Source organism: Gossypium arboreum, chromosome 2 (assembly GCF_025698485.1).
Source record: "Gossypium arboreum isolate Shixiya-1 chromosome 2, ASM2569848v2, whole genome shotgun sequence".
NCBI classification, from domain to species: domain Eukaryota; kingdom Viridiplantae; phylum Streptophyta; class Magnoliopsida; order Malvales; family Malvaceae; genus Gossypium; species Gossypium arboreum.
In genome coordinates, this window is record NC_069071.1 from 4497823 (window position 1) to 4512088 (window position 14266).

At 32.3% G+C, this 14266-nt stretch overlaps 1 protein-coding gene across 2 annotated transcripts; it reads right to left on the reverse strand.

The window, feature by feature from the left end:
* Nucleotides 1-7121: 7121 nt before the first annotated feature.
* On the reverse strand, nt 7122-11526 carry LOC108467028 (glycine-rich domain-containing protein 1). 2 transcript variants are annotated; one of them, XM_017767482.2, is made up of 9 exons: nt 11382-11526; nt 11081-11249; nt 10758-10875; nt 10423-10677; nt 9890-10345; nt 9256-9797; nt 8765-8960; nt 8263-8418; nt 7122-8164 (listed from the first exon to the last, which is right to left on the reverse strand). In XM_017767482.2, exons 1-9 carry the CDS (start codon nt 11407-11409, stop codon nt 7409-7411), a joined length of 2676 nt encoding a protein of 891 aa, XP_017622971.1. In that variant the 5' UTR covers nt 11410-11526; the 3' UTR covers nt 7122-7408. The 2 variants fall into 2 exon arrangements, with proteins under 2 accessions (XP_017622971.1, XP_017622972.1); XM_017767483.2 differs by having other exon boundaries at nt 11081-11246; nt 11382-11510.
* Nucleotides 11527-14266: the final 2740 nt, after the last annotated feature.

The window sequence follows — 14266 nt, forward strand, 5'->3', positions numbered from 1 at the left end:
ATAATAAAAAGAAAGTTAATACTAGTACTTCTAGTTCCTGTGGGTTCGACATTCCGGTCTTGTAGTCTATACTACTGTTTGATAAGTGCGCTTGCCTTCATTGTGATAATAGTTGGTTTGCAAGTACGATCAATCATAAATATAAAACTTATCACGAGACATCACATCACGAGCTCTAAGGTTTGTCAGACTTTTTTGTTAAGTATCAGCCCAACCTTAGATAATTTGGGCAAACTCATTAAATTCGCAGTCGTTTAGTTTTGTTTATTATTTTTTATGGTGATTTACTTAGTTAAGTTGAATTTTAGTTAGAATAGAACTAGATTACTGTAGATGATAAGACCTAAATTTTGTTAAGTGCACTCAATCACGTGAATTAAGAGATTTAGTGGAATTATATGATTTTTCCATTAATCTTTGTCTCTGTGCTTAAGTATACAAGGATAATAGTTGTCTTTCTGAACACCTTTTATGTTTTCTTCTTCTTTCTTGATTTTCTTCTGAAAGTATCTAAAAGCTTAAGTTTAGAGAACTTTTTAAAAGTGAAGGTTCACAATATCTAGCCAATATATACGTTAGTACCAGTTCACTGATAATTTCTAATGAACCCTTATGTTATGATTGAACTCATTTATGTGTTTTTCATACTACATGCTTAGATGTTAGAATGGTGTATGAGGATGGAAACTTCTTGATTCTGGATTAAGTGTTGTTGGTTATTGCATGCATGTTCAAATTTGATAGATTGATGATATGATATGCATAAATATCTTTATTTTAGCTCAAGAAGCTAACGAGGGTCCAAGTGATAAAGGCAAATGATTTGCTTTTTAGATTGTGCTAGAATTTCTGGTGAGTTCCTTCTTACTTCTATGTATTGTAAATTTCTTGTTTAAATAATTCGTATAAGGTAATTAATCCTCATCTGTAATGGGTGAAAGGTGTATATATAGACAATGGATATTCAAAGTCATCAGCCTGAGTTCAGTCAGTCTGTAATATAAAGTAAGTGTCATTCTTCATGCTTAACCCACTACCATCCTCTTTTAACATATTTTAAATGATATAGTCCGTGGTGATGGAAAAGAGGAGATATGTTTGTGTAGCCTATGGTAGGGCAAATATATTGCAAACTAGATTGGCAGGTCATGATAAAACATGTTATTCTGAATGAAAATGATATAAAGTGTTAAGGAGGTGAATGTATGAAAATGAGGATGTATGATATGCTTGGGATTCTGAATTCTTAATACATGGTTGGCATGAAGATGTGTTGTCTAAGTTATGTTAAGTTGGTATATAGTATACACCCATGTGTTAAGTAAGTTGACATACTCAGTTTGTCTGTTTTTGGTATACACCATTGGGGGTACTATGTTCATTGTGTGTAAGTGTCTCTGAAAGGTTCGATTGTATTGTAAGTAATGTTATGTATGATTTCTTCTTGGAACTCATATGAACTTACTCCGGTACATTTTCTTTCTCAAGTTTGCTAACAGAAGGAAGACTTTGTTAGAAGGACTACACCATAATGTTGTTGTTGTTGTTAGCTAATTGTTTTGTTCTGTATCATGCATAACTTTTGGGGGTGACATATAAATGTATTATGGAAATGAACAGTATAAAAAACTTCTATTTTGAAAAAAAACTTTGTTTTTACAATATTTCTATTAAGTATCAATGTCTGGTTTTGAATTATTGCATTCTATTTAATGAAGCTATTATATTTGAACTTATATGCCAAATGGCTTGAACATTATTTCAAATTGTTAATGATTTCATTCAAACTTCAGTAAAACCACCATTATCTTATGTTTATATGTATAAATTTGTAATAATTTTATAAAGTTTCCACCAAATTGTTTTGCTATAAGTTAGTCCGATTTTGAGTATTGACACATCAAGCTCGAATCTTATCATATGCTCGAGTTTGGCGTGTTACAGGGGCTTATTTTTATACTTTATCACTAACCCAGAGGATTTCATATTTTGAAAATCCTGTAAATGTTTTTCTAACTTCTCTTCTTTTTGTTCCAAAGTATTTTGACTAGCACAATTATAACTATCATCATAATCCTCATCATTATCTTTATCATCCATATCAACATCCTTATGCAACGACCTGAAAGTCAGTGGAGTTAGAAACGGTGATTTTGGAATACTGTTTTCCGATGATAAAATTTGTGAATATTAGTTATTAATATTTATGTTTGGTCTAATAATTTTAATTATTTGGAAAGTTAGACAAGATACAAGTGTATCGGTTTTAAAGTCAGTGGTTTGGGAAATTGAGGTATCGATACCTTGTTTTTGTAAACTGGACTTGTAAATATTTTTATTAAATATTTATGGAGTTACATTAGACGCGGATTAAATTTTGGATAAGAAAATTGCATGAATTAGGAACTATTATGGTACAGAGACTAAATCGCGTAAAGGTCAAAAGTTGAATTATAGATTTAAATAAATAAAAGGGACTAAAGTAGTAATTACACCGCTAATTAAATGATGTTGGATGGTTGTGGGGTAGTTGATGATGATAGTGTTATAATATTAATTAAAATTAAACAATAAAACTTATGTTATAATAATAAATAAATAAATAAAATGAAAACAAATGAAAAGAATATTAAGGAAAGTGAAATGAAAGAGAATTTTCAATTCTCTTTTGTATGCATTCGAAACATAGATAGAAGAAAGAAAGAGTTTAACGGTATTAGGGGTTTCAAGCATTTCAACTTCAAATTGGTTAGTGCAATTTAGTCCCTTTTTTGTAATTTTTACGTTTTTGGAATCCCAATACCTAGGGCTAGCTGACCGATGTTGCAATTTTTAATATTGTTCAATATTGATAATGTTACCATTGTTGATTAGTTGGAGTTGTAGGGATTAAATTGATAGATTTTTAAGTTCGAAGTGGAAAATGACTAAATTGTAGAATTAATTGTTGATTTTGAGAAATAGGGACTAAATTGTGAAACTTTTTTGAAATTTAGGGGGTAAAAATAAGAATTAGGGAATTAAATTCGGCTTAGAGTGAATTTGATATTAAATTTTGGGGTTAAATGTGGAAGTTAAGTTAGTTTTGACTTTAGGGACTAAATTGAATAAAGTGTAAAAGTTGTATAAATTAGAAATTAAATGTGAAATTCCTTTTGTATAAATGATATGTATGGTTTATTGATTTTCGTAGCTAATGTTGACTCAAATTCCTCGAAAAATAAGGGAAAATGCAAGGTTGTCAATGAATAGCTCGGAGATTATGATTTGTATTTCTATAACCTATATCTTTTCAATTGTTACACTCACAAACTGCGATAAGGACTAAATTGGTAATGACACACGGTAAGTAGGAAAATATGATAATGACATACGGTAAGATAGAAATGTTAGAACGAGCTGAATTGAACTGATTCAAATTACTTATTGCAATAAGGACTAAATTGAATAGATTTGAAAATATGATATATTATTATAATTGTGCAATTGATTTCAATTAGTGATGAATTATGCTGTTACATATGTGATTTAATGATTGGTTGACTAAATTATATCGTAGAATTGAGAAACTGAGTATAACGAAATTGAAATAAGGGTAGATAATAGATATTAGTTTATAAGCTCGGTTTAAGATATGTAAATAGATTGAATAATTAGATGATGTAATAGGACTTGGATATTGGCATGTTAAAATGCATTATAACTTTTATAATATGTGTTATTGTTTAATTATAGAAATACCACTGAGTTTTTACTTAGTGTGTAGCTTTGTTTTCCGTGCGCAGGTTAGGTACTTTTCAGTTTGCCGTAGATTCAACATCCAACAAGTGTGGTGATAATCTATTTTGTAATGGCATGTACCTAGGAGGTCCTTTGTTGAAGTTGTTTGTAATGTGTTGATATTTTGGTTTTCTAGCTCGATAATGGTCATTTGTATATATATGATTCTGGTTGAAGCTATATTTGATATGTTAGTTTGGCCTAAGGTTTTGGTATGTGTTTGTAGCTTAAAGCTTGATATCCTAAGTAGCTAGATATTAGTTCAATATTAGCAAATTTGGTATGAATGAAAGTCTTGATGGTTGATGTTGTGTTGATATGTTGGAAGATATAAAATGTGGTACCAATGAGGGTACATTGGTTAAACACTTAGGATGGTTGTTTTGGCTTGTTTTGAGCATGTTTAATTGAGTTTTGAATAGGTTAAATGACTGGTGAATTGGTTGCTTAGTGTCCAAGTAAACATAAATTGGTAAACTTGAGTTTTAAGGTACATTTAAGTTCACACGGCCTGAGACACGGTTTGTCACACGGGCGTGTGCCCTGAGTGTGTAGAATAACAATATAAGTGTAGTTTCTACACGGGTTGACACACGGCTTGGGACACAGCCATGTGACCTAAGTCAGCGAGTTACACGGGCTAGGACAAGGCCATGTGTCTCAAGTCAGTGAGTTACACGGGTAGAGACACGAGTTGCGACATGGCCGTGTGTCCCTTGTTTTTAGGTATTTTGAGATTTCACCCTAAACTTTTAAAATTATTTCAAATTAGTCCCTGCCTATTTTTAGACTATTTTTAGGGTCCCGTAAACTCGCATTAAAGACCATAAGAGTAACTTTTACTCTGAATTGGTATGATATGGTATGATTCGTTATTAAATTGCATAAGACACGATTATAGAAATATTAAATTAGCATACATTACTCATGTATCATGTTATGTTAATATTTAGCTTGTATCAGTGCTTGCAATAAAATTAAATGTTTTGATTGGTTAGTAATGCCTGTGACCCTAATCTGATGACGGAGATAGGTTAGGGGTGTTACACCTTATCTACTAAATTTTCATTACATTGGTCAGCATATTTTCCATCCTGCCTAGAATGGATGAATTTTTTCCCTTTTACACTTGGGATTTTACTTCTGATTCTTCCTATTTGCTTTAAGCTCCTTAATGAGCTTTTCAGTTCTTTCATTTCTCTCATCCGCCTGCTTTTGCCTTTCCATCTGCTCTTAGATGAATTTTTGTTGTTCTTCATATTTATTTTGTTAAGAAAGAATTTGCTCCTTCATAATCCTTAATCTTTCTTGCATGTCCAGATATTATTGACTATTAGACTGATGATGCCGAGACCTTTGATCTATCGGTGATGCTTCAGTATGGTGCTAGTTTTAGGGATTATAATACCATGAGGGATATTGATAAAACTACTGGTAGGGATTTTTTGGATTTTGGCTTTCTCAGTTATTTTTATTTTGTGGGATTGTGTTTTGGTTGCCATGCAATGGGTCTGAATGTTGGGTTGTTCTAGCTTGGTTAACATTTGCTTCTATGTTGTGACTGATGGGATTAGTAACTTGGTTATTAGTTGGGTCAAACATGTATTAGAATGATCATTGACACCTAAATTTAACATGATTTGTCCACGCTCACTGCACAAATTGTTGACCAATGAAGAAAGAAGGGAAGAGGATGATGGTTTGATAAAGAAGGAGGGAGTATAAAGGTTAGAAGGAATTTTTGATCTCATGGAAATAGTTCAGAAGTTTAGTGTGGGAAGTATATGAGAATAAAACTATGTGAGTTGTTTGCATGACCCTTTTATAGTGGGGGGGGACAGATTTAGCTACGTGCCTTAAGATTGTTGGCATGAAAGTCTGATTTGATACCTTTGCAGTGGCGGTGATGTGACATCCTAGGATGATACATGTTAGGACAACTAGCAATCATTTACGTTGGGTATCCACATAGTTCTCATATTGCCTTAAGAGAGGTGCACAACTTTAAAGTTCATCAAGTTATGGTTAACGAACTAGCTATGAGTTTGTAGTATCGTTGGTTCCATTTAAAGACAGGTGTTAAACTCTTTATAAATGTTTTGTGAGGTCTGCAAGATTTACTACACAAAGTATAATATATCTGCACATTAATTATGATATGAGATAGAGGCGCACCATGTTTAGGTATATATTACTATTATTATCATAAAGTTATATTCTTGGTTCCATCTCTATGGTTTAATAATGGATTTTTTTTTTTAAAAGGATGAATGATGAGTAAGATACCTTAGTTGATTAAACAACCCAAAACAGGACATTCACATAAGAACAAAAATCCCTAAAAAAAAAAACATAAAACCTAACACCATTAAAGATCATAATCGATGAACATGTTTTGAGTGTGTTGTAGTGGTTAAGCTGTACATACAAACTACACTTCTCCCTATGAAATTCAACTTCAACTTCAATCTAAACTAATATGACGTGATGATGAAATATTAAAAATTTAAACTTAAATTTACATAAACTCAAATTATCACATTTACGAAACTATTTAAATTTGAAATAATTTAAAATGATTTAATACTAAAAATTTGAATACTAAGTCCAAATTCTAATGACTCGAACACAAAACAAGTTGAAGTTAAAATTAAATTTGGCACAAAGTCAACTTGATTTGCAAATTTTCTTTTTCTAGTATAGCTACAAGTGCAATGTATTTTATGATTTGAGATTAATCTTATTTGTAATGATTCAAACCAAAAATTTTGAGCTTGAAGTTGAATTCAACACAAAATGAATGTTTCTTTTTGTAAACATTGTCCTTATTCTCTTAGGGTCAGGGATAACATAGTTTGATATTCGTTTCGTTCATAATAACTCAAACACAAAACAACCTGAGCTTGAAATTGAAATTGGCACAAAGCCAGTATCTTTGAACTACAAGTATCCTCATCTTATTTGGGCTAGGGATTATATAGTTTGGGATGAATTCGAACTTGAAACTCAAATTCACATAAACCTATTTTTTTAAAATTTAAGTGTCCTCATCTTGTTCAGGCTGAAGATGATATGGTTTGATATTAATCCTGTTCGTAATGACCTGAACACAAAGCAACCCGAGCTTGAAACTAAAATTGGCACAAAACCTATGTCTTTTTTTCGGACAACTACAAGTGTCCTCTTCTTTTCGGGGTAGGATAATATTTAGGTAAAATATTTTCAATAAAAACAAATCCAAATGCTTGGAGGAATTCACTTCCAAGTCTCATAACACTATTGATAAAGCATAACATGTTCGACGCTTTTAAAGAAGATAATAAATTCAAAGAGGAACAGTATGGGATAATTCACTGAAATTCGACATTAATAGATAGTAGCATTACAGAGTATTGTAATACTTTTTTTCCAGGAAAGTTTATTTTTTAAGGAAAATAGATATGCAATATTTTTGAAGGAAAATAGATATGCAAAGCCAGAATCTGAAAGAAACACAGGCCAAATATACAAACTTCATATAATAATAGCTGTACTTATTCACCAGGAGGAGGAAATGGAAATTAGCAGCAGTAAATGCAATGATTTACTGGACCATCATTATGAATAATGGTGAACTTCCCATGGTTCATCAAGCTTTTATAGCCGCCTCCATGTATGTGGGATTTTCACCCCCATTACTTTTTACCACACCTCCGGTTTCGACACAGGTATTTATAAGGTTGCCACACCCACTGCCACAACCACCACAACCGCCACCGCCACAACCGCCACAACCGCCACCGCCACAACCACTGTTCTCCTCCTTGAGTCCACAACCACTGCTATTCACCATGCTTCCACAACCTCCACAGCCACCACCACAGCCAGAGCCACAACTGCCGCTATTCACTATGCTTCCACAACCACCCCCGCACCCACCCCCGCAACCACCACCACAGCCACCACTCTTCACCATGTTTCCACATCCAGCACCACAACCACCGGCACCGCAGCTGCCGCTATTCACTATGCTTCCACAACCACCCCCACATCCACTGCCGCAACCACTACCACAACCACCACTCTTCACCACGTTTCCACATCCAGCGCCACAACCACTGCAGCCACCACTTCTTACCGTGTTGCCTTTCTCATTTCCACAGTCCCCATTGCATGAACCATCTTTTTCAGGTATCATTGCATTTTCCAATGTCACATCCGAATGGACTTCAGTTTCAATGGAGGCATGCTGGTCGTTGTCAACAATTACCTTTCGTGTTGCACCATCAATCTCTTTCGTACTTTTGCCATCAACAGTGAAGCCAATGCGTCCTTCCTTCTTCAAAATGTGAGAAAGTATAAACATCGATACCAATCCGGGCAAAACAAACCATCCCTCCTTTGCCTATTCATTTTCAATTAAAAAGTGGAACCAGTAAGTAAATTTGATCTTTTTATAATTGTATAGTTGCATTTCTAATAAATGGCAAATAGCTAACCTACCTTCAAGCATCTAGATTTCAAGTTAAGCAATGCAACAGCTTTTCCGTATGGATGTTCAACAGAAAATTGAACCGCAGTCATAAAGTCACCTTCGTTCTTCTGCTTCTCACAATGTTGGGGCTCGTAATCCAGTTTTCTACCAGAAAAAACTTTTACCTGTTCAATAATCAAAAGAGAGGGAAATTTAACACTTATCATATATATATATATGCACAACTAAAACATGCAGACGCTCGGGCAGCAAAACTCAAAAGAAAGGAACAATAAAATGCTGGAGTATGATCTCCCCGAGTGTTGTGTAAGAGGTGAATGAATGATTTAAGTAGCTGATGAAACAAACTCCTAGCAAGTTCAATATATGTCAGGATGGAAGTTGAGGTAAAAATAACAATCTCTATTACTTTACGCTTTATTTGCGTAAATGAAGGTTCATCATGTATAAGAAACTTTGCAATATCATAAGAGATTTATATATATGATGTGAAAATAAATGGATGCATACCGTCCTATCGCCTTTGAGATCAAAGAGATGACCATTTTCACCGACTTCTGCATTGTGAAGAACCCATTGGGAATTCATCAAATACCAATGAGTCCCTAGAAACTCTGCTACAGTATGAGTTTCTCCATGCTTTGTGATACCAATTACTTGCTTACTCAAGATGCTGTTCTCTTTCATCTTTGCCTTCCCGGACTCCCTATAATCAAGCCCCGAAATTGTCAAATTAATGCCAAGCTTTACAAGTCTTGAAACTAACAGTGGTGAGAAAACAGAAAGATGCATAGGTGCTATAATTGTTTTCCAAAGAATTATCATATGTAAACAGCACGGGCTAAAGACACAAATATACTTGGCTTAGACGGTATATAAATATTCAATAACTTGTAAAAATACTCGGAAGTAAGCTTAAAGTTAATTGCCAACATTTAACTTGGTGTGGATGCTTAAAGTTAATTGCCAACATTTAGCTTGGTGTGAATGCATGTATATACCTCATTTGGAGTCTTATGACCTCAGCTTGAGTTTCATCAATGACACGGGTGTAGCTCTTGCCACTTGGGACAGTTCCGGTAAGAGGGAGATGAAAACAAGAACCTTTCGAAAAAGGATGGGATCGAACCATGTGAAGCACATGTGGTGCTGCTGTAGGAACCGTGAAGGAAGCAGCAACACGTAGGCCAATCAGTTTTGAAGATCCATTTCCAGAAGGGGGTACCAAGTCCAACCATTTCTCCACAGCAAGTTTGGAAACCGGATCTAGAAACTCTTCTATGGAGAGTGAAGCAGTGCCTAGAGTTTTGCATGTCTTTGTTACTGGTAAAGTGGAAGTTGAATTTGACACGAGTTCGAAATGCAGTTCCCCAGTAGGTTCACACTGAAATAAAAGAACCTGTTTCTTCCCAGACTCAGATAAAATAGTCAGTTTCTGCTTAGTATTACAGATTACATCGGGTTGAGTTTTACTTAACAAGACAAAGAGATTCCCCTTCTTTTCGTCAGGTAAGTTCTTAACTGCAACAATCTCCAAAAGTACCTGAAAAAAGGCATCAAACATAATGAGAAATGACCTTTAAAATACGAAAGCAGCATCGGTACCGTGGTCCAGGTTAAATATAGGTAAACTACCTCTACAACCCTCATCTCAGGAAGCTTAATAATGCTCGGAAACTCATTTGTTGCATCTATTTTCTTAGGTAAAATGTCGGGAATGCAAGGAATAACTGCAAGAGGAGATGGAGAATTCCCTCTATACATGGCCCCCGACTTCCAGTATCTTTTGCCGAATGTATCCTCCCACTGTTTAGTAGTCCCCAAAAATCCGACATCGAGCTTCTTCCCCTTAGTTCTGTCTGAGTCTGTATCATCATGCTCCAATATCTTACCAAGTACTGTATTCAAATCTTTGCAGTAAGAGACAGGATGCAACTGGTGCGTGTGCCAGATAAGGTCGATGTCATAGGTTGGAACGCAAAAGCGCTTTGTCGAATTCTCTTGATTCCTCTTGATCAGATGAAGGAAACCCTTATACCTAGCTACAGCTTCTTCGATAAAGATATCGTTATTCATATGCGCTCTGGATACCTAGAGTCGAAATTAGGCAGATTGTCAAAGAAGAATGCTACTGAAAAGATAACAGTTTAGATCATGCCCGGACTCACCTGATAAAAGAAAGGACTCTGCCTTTTAACAGCTGAAACTAGATCATATTCAGTGTGTTTTTCAAGTCCAGAAAGTGTTTCAGAGGCATTTTCAGACAAGGCTTTGGTGAAATCGAAGTCATAAGCTTCATTTGGATAAAGTCTGTTCCAAATTTCTTCAGTTCGCTGTTTACATGCGCCTCGAAGGGAAGACACAACATTAGTATTGTCAAGGATCTTCCCATAGAGTTCTTCACAGTCAGACTTGTAACGAACCTGATTTAAAAAGACAAGAAAATCCCAACTTCAATTTATAAAAAATAAAACAAGCAAAAAATTTCAGCTTAGAGACATACTGGGTTTAGCCTATGGCAATGCCAAATCCATTCACAATCAAGAGGAACAACCAAAGGCCCTTCCAAAATGGGTTCTTCATAACTTTTGGCTAGCAAGGGAAGCCAGTAAGCATTGTACCTAAAAATTAGCATATATAAAAAAAATCAACAACCCAAATTTTGATTCAAAATGCACATCAATTAAAAGGGTTTAAGCAAGGAATCAAATGCAAAACTTGGAGAAACTTAAACAAAATGAAATCCCCAAAAAGACCCAGAATTTGGAAATGGTAAAAATAATGATTTTAGCAACAATCAAGAAATTGAGCTGTGAAAGCGATCACCTGTAAATGGCTCTATGGAGAGTAGGGCCATCGTAGAGCCAACGGTTCCTATCGACAGCAGCGAGGAATTCAAGCTGGTTCTTGGCAGCAACTGCAAGGTCCAAACTGACTTCGATCTTTTGAGCTTCGATCCATTCCAGTCCTTGCTCTTTCTCCATTTCCATCTCTTCTATTTCCACATAGAAACAGAATCCCATTAATAGAAAAACAAAATCAAAGAAGGAAATTAATAAAATAACAAAAGAATTATAACTGATTTTTTTTTGTTCATAACTGATGATGAAAAGATTGAGAAGAATACCGGAAACGTATTTCAGTTGGCTTGTCATTGCTTTTCTCAGTTGTGATATTTCGCAATTTCTGTCGAGCTATATATTGGAGATTCTTGTCTGAAACTCTTAACTGAAGTTCAAAGAAAATGACCAGCATGTCCTTTTCATGTTTTTTTTTGTTAAAATGTCCTATTAGTCCTTGTACTTTGTGAATATTGTTGATTTAGTCTTTGTACTTTAGTGTAATCAATTTTATTCTTTGTACTTTTCGAATTTTAAAATTTTAGTCCTTAACCAAATAGTAGCAGTTAAATTTGGTTGTTTAAATTCAATTACTAGTCCTATACAATGTGTATCGTTGTAGGTCCATATTCTCCAATTAGATCATTCTAAGTCCTATACTTCTTAAGCTTTGAAATTTTAATCTTGACACAGATGACCGTATTTAATCCATTAATTGGATTTTTAGTGTGTAGTATGTGGAAAAAAATTAATTTAACAATTATCTTTTCGTAAGGATTGAAATTTAAAAATTAAAAAATATAAAAACTAAAATGACCAAATTAAAGTAAGGGATTAAATCCATAATCATAAAATATGGGGACTAATAGCAAAATTTAATATTTTTCTTATTTTCTCTGAATTGTGACATAGAATAATATAAATGAGGACAAGGTAATATTACAAATTTTCCGTTTAGTCTCTAAATTTTTTTATCCATATTAGTCTCAAAATTTGATTAGTTTTTCAATTTGATCTTTGAATTTAGATTCGATAAAATATGATGATATGATACTTTAAAATTGTGTCATGTTATCACTTGAAATTTTATTTTAAAAATAAATCTTCAATATTCATTTATAATTTTAATAACTTTTATTTATTTATTAAGATTTTATATATATATTATTTTTAAAAATTATGATTGAGCAAGGATGTAAAAGTAAGGGTTGTCTTTTATCTAGGGTCTCCAATGGGATAATATTTTATTTCTCTAAATATTATTTTCTTTTGTATGGATAATATCAAAGAACAATAATTTATAGTAAATTAAGGAATAAACAAAGATTAGTAAGCTATTGATAGGATTTGCAACTTGCATTGAAATTGTCTAATGATGTTCTCTTTCTTTCTTACATCTTTATATAATTTTTTATTGAATTTTCTATGAAGTAAGAAGGAAAATGCCCAACTGAAATCTTACTATTAAAAATAAATTTATTTATTTATTTAACACTCATATTTTCAAATAACATTTAACATAAATATACACATATTTTTTTTTCAAAATCGAATAATTATTTAAACATTTCAATTAGAATCGATTTTTATTTTTCAATTTTATTTATTATTTCATTAGATGGGGCGAATGAAAATGGATAATAAACAAGACAAAAAGAAAATGGGTATAATAGTGAGGCATTTGCCCCATTTATGGTAAAATGAAAATAGGATTTTAAGAAATAAACAAAAATGAAAGCAATGGTGGAACCAACTGCCTGTCAGGGTGAGGAAAATGATGTTGATTTGTTTCGTGTACGAAAACGCCAGTGAAGTGAAGAGAGCTCAGTTGGTACTTGGTACTACTACATCTAACTCAGATGTGCAGTACAATTATCGCTTTCCTTTTTTTCAAAATTAAGGTAGCTATCGTTGGTTGGTGCTTTCCAAAAATGTATGTGGTTGGCTATAAAGTACATTTTAATCGGATTAAAGAATTTATATCACACTGTGGTTAGTATTTTATATTTTGTTTTAATGTTTAATTTGGTATAAATTTTTATTTTAATTTGATATTTAAGTTTAACTTTATATTCAATTTAATATTTAAGTATTTTTAAATTGATACTTGTGTTTTCTTTATCTTATTAAGTACTTAAATTTTATTTTAATGTTCAATTTAAAACTTAATTTTTTTAATTCTGGTACTGCATAATGTTATTTGGTTTGAATATAAAATTAATTGTTGAAGCGAAATATAAATACTAAATAATTATTAACCCATTTTCAATTAAATTCAAAATCCAACTATTCAATAAAAGGTAAATTATTTTTAACACTTTTTTAATAAACAAGACTCTACTCCCAATATTACTGCTCGTCGTAACAATCATTGACTTTATGAGCTTCATTTCAAATAGGCTTCGGATTAATATTTAATGCATTGAGATCATTATCAATTAATCAAATGATTATGTAAAATTTTAAAATTAATTAATTTCATTTCATTTATCATTAATGGTTGATTAATTATGCATAAAATTATATAACGAAACTAAAGGTCTCTTTTGATGTGTATTTACTTTCAATATAGTGTGTTTAGTTTTGTTTTTATTTCATGCTACAATATCGTTATACTATTTATTCTTATAACTATTTTTACATTAATCACAAATAAACGTACCGTTCATCAAAATAAACCCTAAAATTGTAAAAATATGATAACATGTGCTCTAACTCCGCCTTTATTTCCGAAAAAGTTGAAGGAAAGCTCTTCAAAATGAGATTTCCATGAGCTTTTCAGTTGGGAGTGTAACTTAAATGAGTTGCTTAATCGAATATTGGTGTCCCTTTCACGTTAGCATTCCTTTTAATTTCATTAATTGTTTTAACTTTTAAAATTTACTAATATTAGTTGTTGTTTTATAGTAGAAAGTAATTATAATAAAAATAGTTTAAATTTAATTTTATTATTATATAATTTACAATTATGTAGAGATTTTAAATTCATTCAAAAGTTAAGGTGTATCACTAAAAATGAAAAATTTTGCTCCAAATAATAATAAACAAATAATAAATCAACCTGCAAGTAACTATATAAAACAAATTATTAAAATATTAATTGTTTTAGTAAATTAAAAAGTTAAATTTTTAATTGATTTATTTATTCTAAATTTAATTTTATTGAATAATA